The sequence below is a fragment of the Zalophus californianus genome, chromosome 11 (genome assembly GCF_009762305.2).
Source record: "Zalophus californianus isolate mZalCal1 chromosome 11, mZalCal1.pri.v2, whole genome shotgun sequence".
Classification (NCBI taxonomy): domain Eukaryota; kingdom Metazoa; phylum Chordata; class Mammalia; order Carnivora; family Otariidae; genus Zalophus; species Zalophus californianus.
The window spans coordinates 103,589,629-103,601,502 of NC_045605.1; the positions used below are offsets into that span (position 1 = coordinate 103,589,629).

At 63.7% G+C, this 11,874-nt stretch overlaps 1 protein-coding gene across 1 annotated transcript in view; it reads left to right on the forward strand.

Annotated features, from left to right (window-relative positions):
• The window catches only part of MYRF (myelin regulatory factor), a 33,635-nt gene that overhangs the window by 10,278 nt on the left and 11,483 nt on the right, over positions 1-11,874 (forward strand). Inside the window, 11 exon segments of the mRNA XM_027580706.2 lie at positions 2,297-2,384; positions 2,569-2,829; positions 5,160-5,221; positions 6,134-6,413; positions 7,386-7,636; positions 7,731-7,854; positions 9,516-9,711; positions 10,858-10,934; positions 11,112-11,119; positions 11,122-11,221; positions 11,619-11,709. Coding sequence (XP_027436507.2) covers positions 2,297-2,384; positions 2,569-2,829; positions 5,160-5,221; positions 6,134-6,413; positions 7,386-7,636; positions 7,731-7,854; positions 9,516-9,711; positions 10,858-10,934; positions 11,112-11,119; positions 11,122-11,221; positions 11,619-11,709 — 1,538 coding nt within the window.

Below are 11,874 nucleotides of genomic sequence, written 5' to 3' on the forward strand. Positions count from 1 at the left end.
AGGATTAGGGGTGATTAGGAGTGCTCCTGGCCAGAGGAGGGGGAGGAGGGGAGGAGGGGGCCTGGCCTATTATAAATAGCAACACCATGACTCCATCACCCCATCATTCACTGTAGATTCCAAGTTCAGTCTCAAAAACCTGCAACATCAGCAGCCAGGGCGGGGGGTGGGGGGGTGGGGGGGTAATGCTCCAGTGCTCCCTCCCTCCCTACCCCCTGAGGAAGCCCCCTCCCCCCTGCCAGCCCATAAGGTGGGGCAGCCCAGAATGGCCAGGAAGTCTCATCCACCACCAATCACACCTTCCCCCTTGGAGTCAGGCCCCTGTGCCCGGGTTTGAATCGCCCTCGCTGTGTTGCCTTGGGCAAGAGACTTAACCTCTCTGAATAAGGGGGATGATGCTAATAATTGGGCGATCCTCCTGTAAAGCCCTGAGAATAGTGGCGGGGCCCGGTAGGCAGGCGCTCGGTCCGCCGGAGCTGCCGCCCCTATCATTGTCCTCTTGTTACCACCATTCCCGACTAGGGTTAAGTGTCACACTGCACGTGCAGAACCCGCGGGATGCCTTGTGTATAACAAACTCCTATGATTGTTAACGTCTTCGGCTCCCAGAGTGCCTGGCATACAGTAGGCATTCAATAAATGGGATCTTTGGGTAACAGGGAAGGACGGGGTGGGGGCCAGGGCGTAGACGGGAATCCTAGAACCTTGATGTGCAGGCTGGTCATTCCCAGCTTGAGAAGCTTCTCTCGTCCTGGCCACACTGGGCCCTGCATGGCCACTGGCAGTGCTCGGTGGGTGTCCCTGGTTCCCGGCTGGGTGAGCCAGGGGTGGGGGCCAGCAGGAGGGCCTGTCCCAGGCAGCGCGTGACTCCTAGGAGGGCTTAGCCACTCATTAATCACCTAAGCGGGGCTCAGCATTCTTGAAATGCCGGCTGGGGCCAGGGAGGGGCCTGGGCCAGGGGCTCCTGGGGACCCCAGGGCTCTGGGTCTGTGAAGTGAGGACATCCACTCTGTTTGCTGAGCACCCGTTATATGCGGGGCGCCTTACGTACCTTAACTTGTTTCATAGTCAACCCTGTAAAGTGTTAGCTGTTCATGTCCCCATTTTACTAATGAGGAGACTGAGGCTCAGAGAGGGTATGTGACCTGCTCAAGGTCACACAGCGGGCAGTAGGCAAGGCAGGATTTGTTCCTGGATCTTCCTGAGCTGTTCCCAGGGCTCGCCCGGGAGAAGGCATGAGGTGCAGACCCCAGGCTCACGGCTCCAGGGGCCTGTGGGAGGGGGACCTCCTGCCTCAGTGGGGCTGGTCAGCCCAGGTCAGCAGTGCGGGTAGGGCCGTCCTCCATTATCGGGGCTGACGCAGGAGATGCGTCAGCCCCCTTATCACCCCGCTCTCCCGCTCCCCCCTGCAAGGTGACCCTGGGAGGGGAAGGGCCAGCGCCTCCCCCTCTCCTCCCCTGCTTATGCCCAAGAGCACTGGGCTCCTTTTTTGTGAGCCCCTCCCCTTTGTGGGGCTAGGGCCAGCAGGGAGGGCCCAGGAGAGGGTGGTGGAGGAGCAGACCTCAGGCCGCCATCATTCCCTGCTGTGAGGCCAGGCAAGCCCTTACCTCTCTGGGCCCGTTTCCTTCTCTGGAACACCAGGGATGGGCACCCCAGCCCCCGTCATGGGGGCGACGAGCTACGCAGCAGGCTGAGCCGGGCGCTTCTGATTCCATTCCCCACTCCCTCTCCATCTGCAGCTGGGGCCTGGGGTGCAGGAGGCTCCCCTGGCTGCACGGCCCCACCACCCCAGGACGTGTGATTCCAGCCCAGCCCGGCATCGTGTTCCTGGGTGCCCAGCAGCTGGGCCGTCTGGAGGGAGGCAGCGCAGGACAGAGTCATCAAGTCTGGGTCCAGCATTCAAGGGTGGTGGGCATCCACTGGGCACTCAGTTCAGTAAAGTACCTCAGTTACTCTTCCCAGCCCCCCGTAAGGCTTTGGAACGATGACCCCATTTTGCAGACAAGAGGAAGGACTTGCTCATGTCATAGGAAATGGCTTGTCTGTCCCCGATCTGCGCTCTGGGCTCCTCCCCTCCTCAGAGACTCCGGGCAGGCTGGCAGTCGAGGGAAGCATCATCAGTGTGATGCCCCCTGGAGGGGCATCAGGTGATGGGCACTGAAGGACTCTCCCGGGACACGGATACGCAGATGGGGAGGAGCCTGGGGGCATATGTTTTGGAGGGCCCGGCCTGGGGAGAGCTGCAGGGCAGGGCCCAGAGGCCTAGGGGTAGCTCACATCTGCCCCTCCCCTGCAGGCCACGACATCAACGGTGCCCTGGAGCCCTCTAACATAGACACGAGCATCCTGGAGGAGTACATCAGCAAGGAGGACGCCTCTGACCTGTGAGTGGCCCCGCCCCCACGCCCCTGGCCTCCACCTTTCACCTGGGAGGTGTGCTGCAGCCCCAGTCTGCAAGCTGCTCCCCCGTCTCTTCCCATCCGCTGACTCCACGCTGCCCCCGGCATGTGGGGGCCTGGGGAAGGGCTGGGGTCCTGGCTGGCGCTGAGCTGCTTCCTTTCTCCACAGCTGCTTCCCTGACATCTCGGCTCCAGCCAGTGCAGCCTCCTACCCCCACGGGCCGCCAGCGATCCCGGGCTCCAGCGGGGGCCACCACCTGAGTCCCCCTGGGGGCGGACCCTCCCCGGGGCGCCACGGCTCCCTCCCCGCCCCGAGCTACAGCGCCGCGCTCAACTGCAACAACAATGCTATGGCCAGTGCTCCCAAGCCCTTCCTGGGGGGCTCTGGGCCCCCCATCAAGGCCGAGCCCAAGGCTCCCTATGCCCCAGGGTGAGTGAGGGTGGGGACTGTGGGGGGCAGGTGTGCGGGGTATGGGGGCAGGGGCCATGGCCTGGGAGGTGCTGCTGGTGGCCTGGCAGGGGCGATGGCTGCCCTGTGGGTAGGTAGGGTGGCTGAGGAGGGACTCGTGGCTTTGTTCCGAGGCCGTGGGCAGCCCCAGAGATTCTGAGCAGGGGAGTGATGAGGGCTGATGTAAGTGCTAGAAAATTCTCTGACAGCTGTGTAAAGGGGATGGGAGGAGGTGAGCCTAGAGACCTGGCTACGTACCTACACGGATACGCACAGGCACACACACACACACACTGTGTGCACACATACATCACTGCCCCAGGCCCATCCACTCCTGCATCTTCGCTGCTCTTTGCTGGGGCCACAGGGAGCTGGCTGACGGCACAGATACGGTACCTGCAGCTCCCCCTACCCAAGCCAGCCTCCCAGGCCCTTTCTCTCCTTTCTCCAAGGAGTCCACACCAGGGGCCCTGCTGTGACGACAGGAAGCAGGCGGTCAGCAGCCCAGCCAGACTCCGGGGCCGCCCACAGACCCGTGCTTATGAGGATAGGCAGGAACATGGGTCTGCTGGGTTCTGCAGAGGGGCTCTGAGAAAGTTCTGGGTTCCCCAGCGTGGGTAGCAGGAGAGCAGGGGACCCTGTCTTTGGGTAGAAGAATAGTAAGAGTGCTGGGGGCGTGATGCTGTCTACACAGCCTGGCCCTACCCCCAGCTCCAGCGTTTGCAGCCTGGTGGCGTGATAACCCACCACCTCGGTCAGGGCCTCAGCATCTGCGGCTGTGGAGTGAGCTCAAAATGCTTCCCCCTCCAGGACTGTGGAAATAAGGGGAGGAAGCCCAGAGCAAGTGTGGAGGGGGGAGTACTGGAGCTGGCTCCTGGCTTACTGGGGGAGGCCCGCGGGAGTGAGCTGGGGTGTTAGGGGTATGCTTTCGCTGCGGAAGGCAGACATCCAGCCGAGAGGCTGTCCCTGAGCCCAGACCCCGAAGGGGAAAGACCAAGGACGAACACAAGAGGAGCACCTGCCTGCTGCAGGACTCTGTACGCTCATCGAGCCTCTGCAGTAAGCAGCTCCTGGGGGACCCCAGAACCAGCGGGCCTGCCAGTGAAGCCGTGCTGCCCCTTGGCGGGACTCGAAAGGCACACCGATGCCATTTCTCAGGGAGAGAAAAGGGGCTTGCCCAGAAGCACACAGAGACCGTGTGGCCCAGGCTGTTCCCCCGCCCCCATCCCCCCGGGAGGGACCCAGGGCCCTTCACCGCCCCTGCGCCTGCCAGACCCTGTTCTAGGAGCCAAATGAGACAAACATGTCCCTCCTGAGGTGGATCCTGCAGGCCGGTTGGGGAGGGACTTATTAATCAAAAAATCACCAAATCGAGGACTAATGAGCAGCACGAGGAGTCGTGGGGAAGGAACACAAGGTCCCACGGACTGGAGACGTTTCACTGCAGGGAGCAGAGGGTGTGCGGGACCTTTACACACCGGAAAACCCGATGGCCACTGTACAGAAAGTAGGCAGGAGATGGTGGGCGCAGGGCAGAGGCCCCAGGCAGCCCTCGGGGACCTTGAGGGCTGCAGAGGATCGGGTCCCTGTTGCCTTTTCTGTCATTCTCACACAGCCTGGGGGGGGGGGCTGGGTGGGTGGCTCATCCAGGGGAGCATGAGAACTCTGGAATCAGCCCAGGGCTGTGTCCATGAGGGCTCGGCTGCCTGGGCACCCTGGTGCGCAGTCTCTCCAGATGTGGGGACCAGGACGGCCAGAGAGCTGGGTCCCTGCTTGGCCGCAGCCTCCCCTCGCCGGGCGAACACAGGGTTCACGCAGGACATGTTGATCTCTCAGGGTTGAGTTTGTTCTTTTGCCTGAACCGCTGATAAAACAAAACCGGCAAGAAAAAAATACACCCCAACCTGGTGGGGCTGGCTCCCTGCCCAGCCCATACCTGCCCCTGGTGGGGCGGCCCAGCCTCCTAGAGCCCCCGAGAGCTCTCCCCTAGAGTTTCTAGAAAGTGGGGCTTCAGTGGGTGTGGGAAGCGAGGAGCAGGGGCCTCCTCCTCGAATCCCTGTGCCATCATCAGGGACACTGGTTCCTGGTCCCCAAGTGCCCAGTAGGTCTGAGGGGATGCTGGGCAGGAGCCCAAGGCCCCCCACCTACAACTCAGGCAGAGGCCCTGCCTGGCACCCCAAGGTGGCTCATACAGAGAAATTCCCCTGAAGGGGGGAGTGGGGGACCTCAGGGCCTGCAGCGTCTGTGGTCTCCGGGATCTGGCCCCACAGACGAGCTGCCCGCCCAACAGCCCCTTCCTCCTGCTCCTGCAGCACACTGCCGGATTCTCCCCCAGACTCGGGCTCCGAGGCGTACTCCCCCCAGCAGGTGAATGGTGAGTTCAGCGGGCACCGCCCTCCCCCTCCGGGGTTTGGGCAAGTGGTTGGGGCGGCCTTATCGGGGAGGGAGGGAGCGAGGGAGGGAGGGGGCCAGCGGCCGCCCAACAGGCCCAGATTATCGCTGGTCAAATACTCCCCGGTGCTGGCTATTGTTTTCCCACGGGCGGGTGGGGAGCCTGGCCCTGCCTCTGAGCAAGTGTCCCTGCCGGTGATGCCACCCGCCTGCCCGCCTGCGCCATCATGGACGCGCCCTTCGGCGGTAAGTGGACGGCTGGGGAAAGGCTGTGGGTGCAGCCCGAGTACAGGCCTGGCCGGCCTCCTGGGCCCACCTCCCCTGGTGGGGGGGGTGCCAGGGGTGCCGCGGCCCCCAGGTGGCCCAAAGCAGAAGGATCTCGGGCAGCCGGCTCCCCACAGCCCAGAGAGGGGTCAAGAGTTCTGTTTATCTTACCAAAAACATTTCTGGAATGCCTCCTGGGGAACAAAGGGAGCTGGGGGGCTGGCCCCTGGGAGCCCGCTGGAGGGGCTGCGGGATGGAGGAGGGCTGCCGCAGCACTGTGCTGGGGGTCCCCGAGAGACTCCTTCCTGAGGCCCAGAGGAGGATCAGGCCTGAGAGGGGCTGGGGGAGGATGCTGGGATGCGGGGCCTTCCCCCGGGAGCTGGGCAACCAGGCCTGGGGGAAAGGAGCCGGTTAGGACGGCAGGGGGGAGAAGCTGCCCACCCCCTGGACAGGGGCTTTTCTCCCTGCCGGGGCCTCTAGTGGCCAGCCTCAGGCTGCCCAGCCCTCCTCCCACGTGGGGTTGGTGGGAGGTCAGCCCCCCGGGGCTTGTCTCAGGAGAAGGTGGGAAACCCCGTGCCCGGGAACCCGAGTGATGTAGGTCTCTGATGCCTACCCCCCATCTCTCCCGCAGACCCCCATCTCCTGCGCACCATAACCCCTGAGACCCTGTGCCACGTGGGAGTGCCCTCCCGCCTGGAGCACCCGCCTCCACCTCCGGCCCACCTCCCAGGCCCCCCACCGCCCCCGCCACCCCCACCTCACTACCCTGTCCTGCAGCGGGACCTGTACATGAAGGCCGAGCCCCCGATGCCCCCTTATGCTGCCATGGGGCAGGGGCTCGTGCCCAGCGATCTCCACCACACGCAGCAGTCCCAGATGCTGCATCAGCTGCTGCAGCAGCATGGAGCTGAGTAAGACTGGGGCAGGTGGGCTTGGGGGTGGGGGGCCAGGGCAGCAGCAGGTGGGGCAGAGATGGAGGTGGGGACCCGGATGAGCCAGGAGGGCAGAAGGCTCTGCCCCCAGGAGACAGGGTCAGCACGTGTATACGGATGTGCCCACCCAGCAGCCAGATAGCCCAGATAGGCCGGCCAGATGCTTCCGACTACCTTATTTGGTGAGCATGGCCACCCCCATTGCCCAGATAGATAAACTGGGGCTCCCAGGGGGAGGAAATGCTTCTCCGGGTCATGGAACCAGGAAGGGGCAGAGCCAGGACTTGAACCTCGGGCCTGTGCCTTTCCCCAGACACCAGTGACTTTCCAACCTTCTCACAAAGTCCGGGGGCTCTGGAGGAAGTTCTAGCTATGGACCCAAGCTCCCCCTCTGACTCCAACCAGGAGAATTGTCCTTTTATCTGTTTGTTTGACACATCGAGATGTCATGAAAGCTTTAGTTCAGGGCAAGACTCCACAGCCTCCTCCCCAAGGAGCTCTCCTTCTCAGCCTTGGTGGCCCACGCCCCCTGGAGCTTGTTTCCAGCCTCGGAGGCTGCTCTCCGTGGAGCCCCCACTATAAAGGGTGGCCCTGAGAATGACACCCCAGGGAAGGAACCGGCTTGTTCCTTCCACAAACAATTCGGGGCACTCTGTGCGCCAGGCCCATGGCTGGGCCTGATGGGGCACACAGACAAGTCAGGTGTGGCTCCTGCCCTCCGGGTTCCATGAGCTGCCGGGGTAGAGAGGAGTGACAGAAGCAGAGAATGGCATTACAGAGTGATGGGGGAGCACTGAGGAGGTAAAGCCTAGCGGCTTTTTGGAGGAGGTGTCCTCTGGATTGGACATATCCTGCTGAAACGGGGTGAAGAGGGAACGGGGGCTACTGCCCAGGGGGGAGGGGGCTCAGGAAGAGCCAGCCCCCCATGGCACGCCTCTGTGTAACCCCCAGGCTCCCCACACACCCCTCCAAGAAGAGGAAGCACTCCGAATCACCTCCCAACACCCTCAATGCCCAGATGCTGAATGGAATGATCAAACAGGAGCCTGGGACAGCAACGACCCTGCCCCCACACCCAGCTCGAGCCCCATCCCCACCCTGGCCTCCCCAGGGCCCCCTCTCACCTGGGCCTGGCTCCTTGCCCCTCAGCATTGCCCGGGTCCAGACACCACCTTGGCACCCGCCAGGGGCACCCTCACCAGGTATGTGCCTGGCCTGCTGGAGCTCACAGCGAGCCAGCTCCCTTGAGGTGGGGGCGTGGGGCCCAGGGCCCATGTGGCTGCTTCCTCCCTCCAGGTCTCCTGCAGGACAATGATAGCCTCAGTGGCTCCTACCTGGACCCCAACTACCAGTCCATCAAGTGGCAACCGCATCAGCAGAACAAGTGGGCCACACTGTACGACGCCAACTACAAGGAGCTGTGAGTGCCCCGCCCCACCCCTGCCACCGCATCCGGGGACCGGCCCTGGTGTCAGGGTCCCAGAGCAAGGGGGCCTGGGAGCACACTGGGCGCCCCCTGGGCCCCGGTTACAGGAGAGCAGCAGGCTCAGGGCAGAACCAGGCCAGGCCCTCGGGGTTCCCGACTTGTGGGCCTGCCCCAGGCCTCCTTAAGGAGGTGGTGCCTGTCAGGGAGGGGCCAGTGGGAGCCAAGGCAGGGAGAAGTGGGTGGCTCCTCCTCCCCCACTCCTTCTGCATTCCAGGAAGGTAGCAGGAAGCTGTGTTGGCAGGGCCCTTCCAGCAGCCCCCTCCCTGGAAGGGAGGGACGAGGAGGTGGGGGAGGCAAGGGCTGTCCGAGCATTCCCAGCTCTCCCTCAGCACCCACCCGTGTGGATTCAGCTTCCTGGGACCGGGCCAGGAGCACTGTGGGGCCACTCCCCTCACTCCTGCAGAAGTCCGGTGGGGGTGAGAGGGTGGCTCACCGACTCCCTTTGGACATTGCCAGGCCTGGGCGGGGTGGCTGAGAACAGCGTCCTGGAGCTGGGCTGCGGCTGAAGCCCTTAGCCAGAGCGCTCGGGGCTGGGGTGGGGGGGATCCAGCTGCTGTCCTGGCTGAAGGATCCCTTGAGGCCCTGTCAGGATGGGGGGAGAGGTCTTCAAGGATCCTACCCTTGTGACCTGGGGACGACCGCCCCCACTCTCACTACCATGCTGTCCAGGCCAGCCCTGCCATCTCAGGCCCTAAGGCCAGGAAGCTGGCAGCGGGGACCCCCCAGTGTGGCCCATGTATTTCCCGGGTGTTCCCCTGGGGCAGGCAGGTGGGTGGAGCCCCAGGCCTTTCCGTAGATGTTAGCCAGGCCCCCAAGCCTTTTCCCCCAAGTTTGGAATCATTCTCTGCCCATCTTCCTCCAGGCAGGCCCTGGGCACTGGGGGCACTGCTTTGTGCCTGGGGACCTGGGTGAGGATGAGCCAACAGTTGCCCCCCTTTCCCGCTGCCCGGAGGTCCCCCAAAGGATCCATCCTTGGAATCCTTGCCCAGCCATAGATGGGTAAACTGAGGCTGCGTCTGCCCTGCCCAGAGTGCCCCTCTCCGCACCTGGGCGGATGGAGGAGTCAGAATGAGGACTTTGGGGGCTTGAGCAAGCCAGTGGGCCGGGGCTGGGCCAGTCCCGAGCCGGCGCCTGGTTCCACCGTTTCCATGGCAACCAGCTGTCAGGCCAGTGAAGCTCTGCAGACGCACCCCCTCTCACCCCATCTCCTGTGAGGGAGGGGGCTTCAGGCAGCCTCCTGGGAAGGAGCCAAGGGTGAGGAGGGGCCGTCAAGCCCCCTCCTCAGGAGTTCACTGCCCTCTCGTGGCCCTCAGGGGTCTTGCCCTTCCTCCCCCCCATCACCAGGGTGGGCTGGGCCCAGCCACATAGAGGAAAGAATATTGGCTGAAGAGTTGGCCGACCTGAGCTCAAATCCTTCCGGGGACTCAGTTTTCATTTCTGAGAAGTGGGGGGCAGCCCCATGAGTGGTCTGAGGATCGGGGGGTGGCGGTGGGGACTGGGTAGGAAATCGCTTTGCAACACAGGCATGGGGGAGGGACATTCCAGGCCTGGCTTTGGTGGGGGTGCCTCTGGTGAGTACCCTCACCTGCCCCTAGGCCCATGCTCACCTACCGTGTGGACGCTGACAAGGGCTTCAACTTCTCGGTGGGCGACGACGCGTTCGTGTGCCAGAAGAAGAACCACTTCCAGGTCACGGTGTACATCGGCATGCTGGGCGAGCCCAAGTACGTCAAGACGCCTGAGGGCCTCAAGCCCCTCGACTGCTTCTACCTGAAACTGCACGGAGTGAAGGCAGGTTTGGGGGCTCAGCCAGGAGGGAAGGGGAGCAGGGAATGCTTGGGGACCTGAATGACCCCAAGGCAAAATGAGGGTACCTGCACCCCAACCGTCAGCCCCCTCAGCCCCCTTCTCAGCTGTGCTCCCTGATTCCTTCTCTACCCAGTGACCCCCTAATCTATACCCCCAACCCAGACCCTTCTCCTGACCCCTATGTCGGCTTAGATCCTCAGCCCCCAACGAACTCCCTGTCAGCCTGCCCCTCCGCCGGGGCTCCCCACTCAGGGAGTAGGGCTGCGGGGCGCTGGTTACCCAAGCCACTCCGGGGGCCATCCATCCAGGGGCCCACTTGCCCCCACCGCATCATCATGCACCAGGTCTGGCTATTCTCCTCGAGCATTGCCCACCTCCTCTCTCTTCTCCCCTCTGCCTCTCCCTGGCCCCGACCACACCCCCACCTCGTCTAAGTGACCACAGCAGCTTCCACGGGGGCCACCAGCTCACTCTCCCCCCGAGACACCAGCGGGCACGACACTTGCCATTCTTCCAGAGCTCCTGGTGCCCTCCAGCGAAACCTTGACTTCTGAGCTTCGCCCACGAGCGCTTCCCTCCAGCCCTGCCTCTGGTTGTGCCCCAAACAGGGTTGTGCCCATTCGCAGCCCCCGCTTTCCTGAGGCAGCTCCCCACCTCTGGGACACCCTGAGAATGCCCATTCCATCCCTCCTCCTCTGGCCTTCCCGTTCACTCTGCTACAGTCCTCGGCCCTTGGGGACACCTGCCCTGAGGCTCCTCCCCTGGGGCCCCTCTAGCCCCAGCCTCGGAGTGGCTGATTTGGAGCCCACGACCTCCCTGGGGGCACTGCTGCGTGGGTTTCCTCCATTGCCAGGAGCTGGAACCTGGCGCCTTGGCGTGGCTCCGCCGCTGCTCATGGAGGGGCCGCAGGGATGGGGGTGGGGGCCGTGTGTCCGTGGAATGTGTGAGTGGGTGCATGCGTAGCTGGGAGAGCCATGTGACTGTCTGTGCCCTCATTGGAGGGAGGGCCTCGCCTCCAGTTCCGGGGGAGCTCGGGCTGGGCCAGGCCCGGGCTGAGCGGCTGAAGGGTGGCAGAACCAGGCGGGGACCCCGGCCCTGATGAGCCACTGGCCTCTGCTTCTCCCCCAGCTGGAGGCCCTGAACCAGTCCATCAACATCGAGCAGTCACAGTCGGACCGGAGCAAGCGGCCCTTTAACCCTGTCACGTGAGTGTCAACCCTGGGGGTGGTGGTCCCCGGGTGGGCTGGCCCTGGAGCTGGCTTGGGAGCTGAGGGGGCCAGGCAGGCACCCACGATATCTGCCTCCCGCGCATTCCCGACTGGGCGCCTGGCTCTTGGAAGCCCCCCTCCCTGTGTCCTGAGTCCCCTGCCGCTCCTCTGCAGGGTCAATCTGCCCCTGAGCAGGTCACGAAGGTGACTGTGGGCCGTCTGCACTTCAGTGAGACCACTGCCAACAACATGCGCAAGAAGGGCAAACCCAACCCTGACCAGAGGTGAGCAGGCTGCACCCTGGCTCTGGCCGGCCCTCCATCTCTAAGGAGGAGGGGCAGGAAGACACTGCTGTCGCAGTGTCCCACACACTGACCCATTTTACAGAAGAGAGACCTGAGCCTCCCAGCTAAGGCTAGTGGAGTTAAGGATGAGAGAGCAGAAGCCTGGCTTCTGGATGAGCAGCTCCAGGTGTCCTAGCTGTGGGCCCTGGGGAGTTTCTGCCCCCTGGTGGAGACTCAGGTTCCTCCTCTGTAGGATGAGGTGTTAATGCCCTCTCCCCACTGGGGTGCTGGGAACCCCGGGCACTGTACAGCAGACATGGGCCGGGGAGAAGGGGGTGGGCGGGCAGGGGCAGGTGGGGCAGGACCCCGGGTGCCTCTAAACCCCTGTGTGCTGCAGGTACTTCATGCTGGTGGTGGCCCTCCAGGCCCACGCCCAGAACCAGAACTACACGCTGGCTGCCCAAATCTCAGAGCGCATCATCGTGAGGGTGAGGGCTACCTCCTCCCAAGGGATCAAGAGTTCTCTCGGGAGCTGGGAGCGGTGGCGCCCAGGAAAAGTACTGGGGTCCTGGGGAGTCAGGAGCTAGAATGCTGATCCTGCTAGGCCCTAGCTGGGTGGCTTCGGGCAAGTTCCCACCTGCTGAGCCACAGTG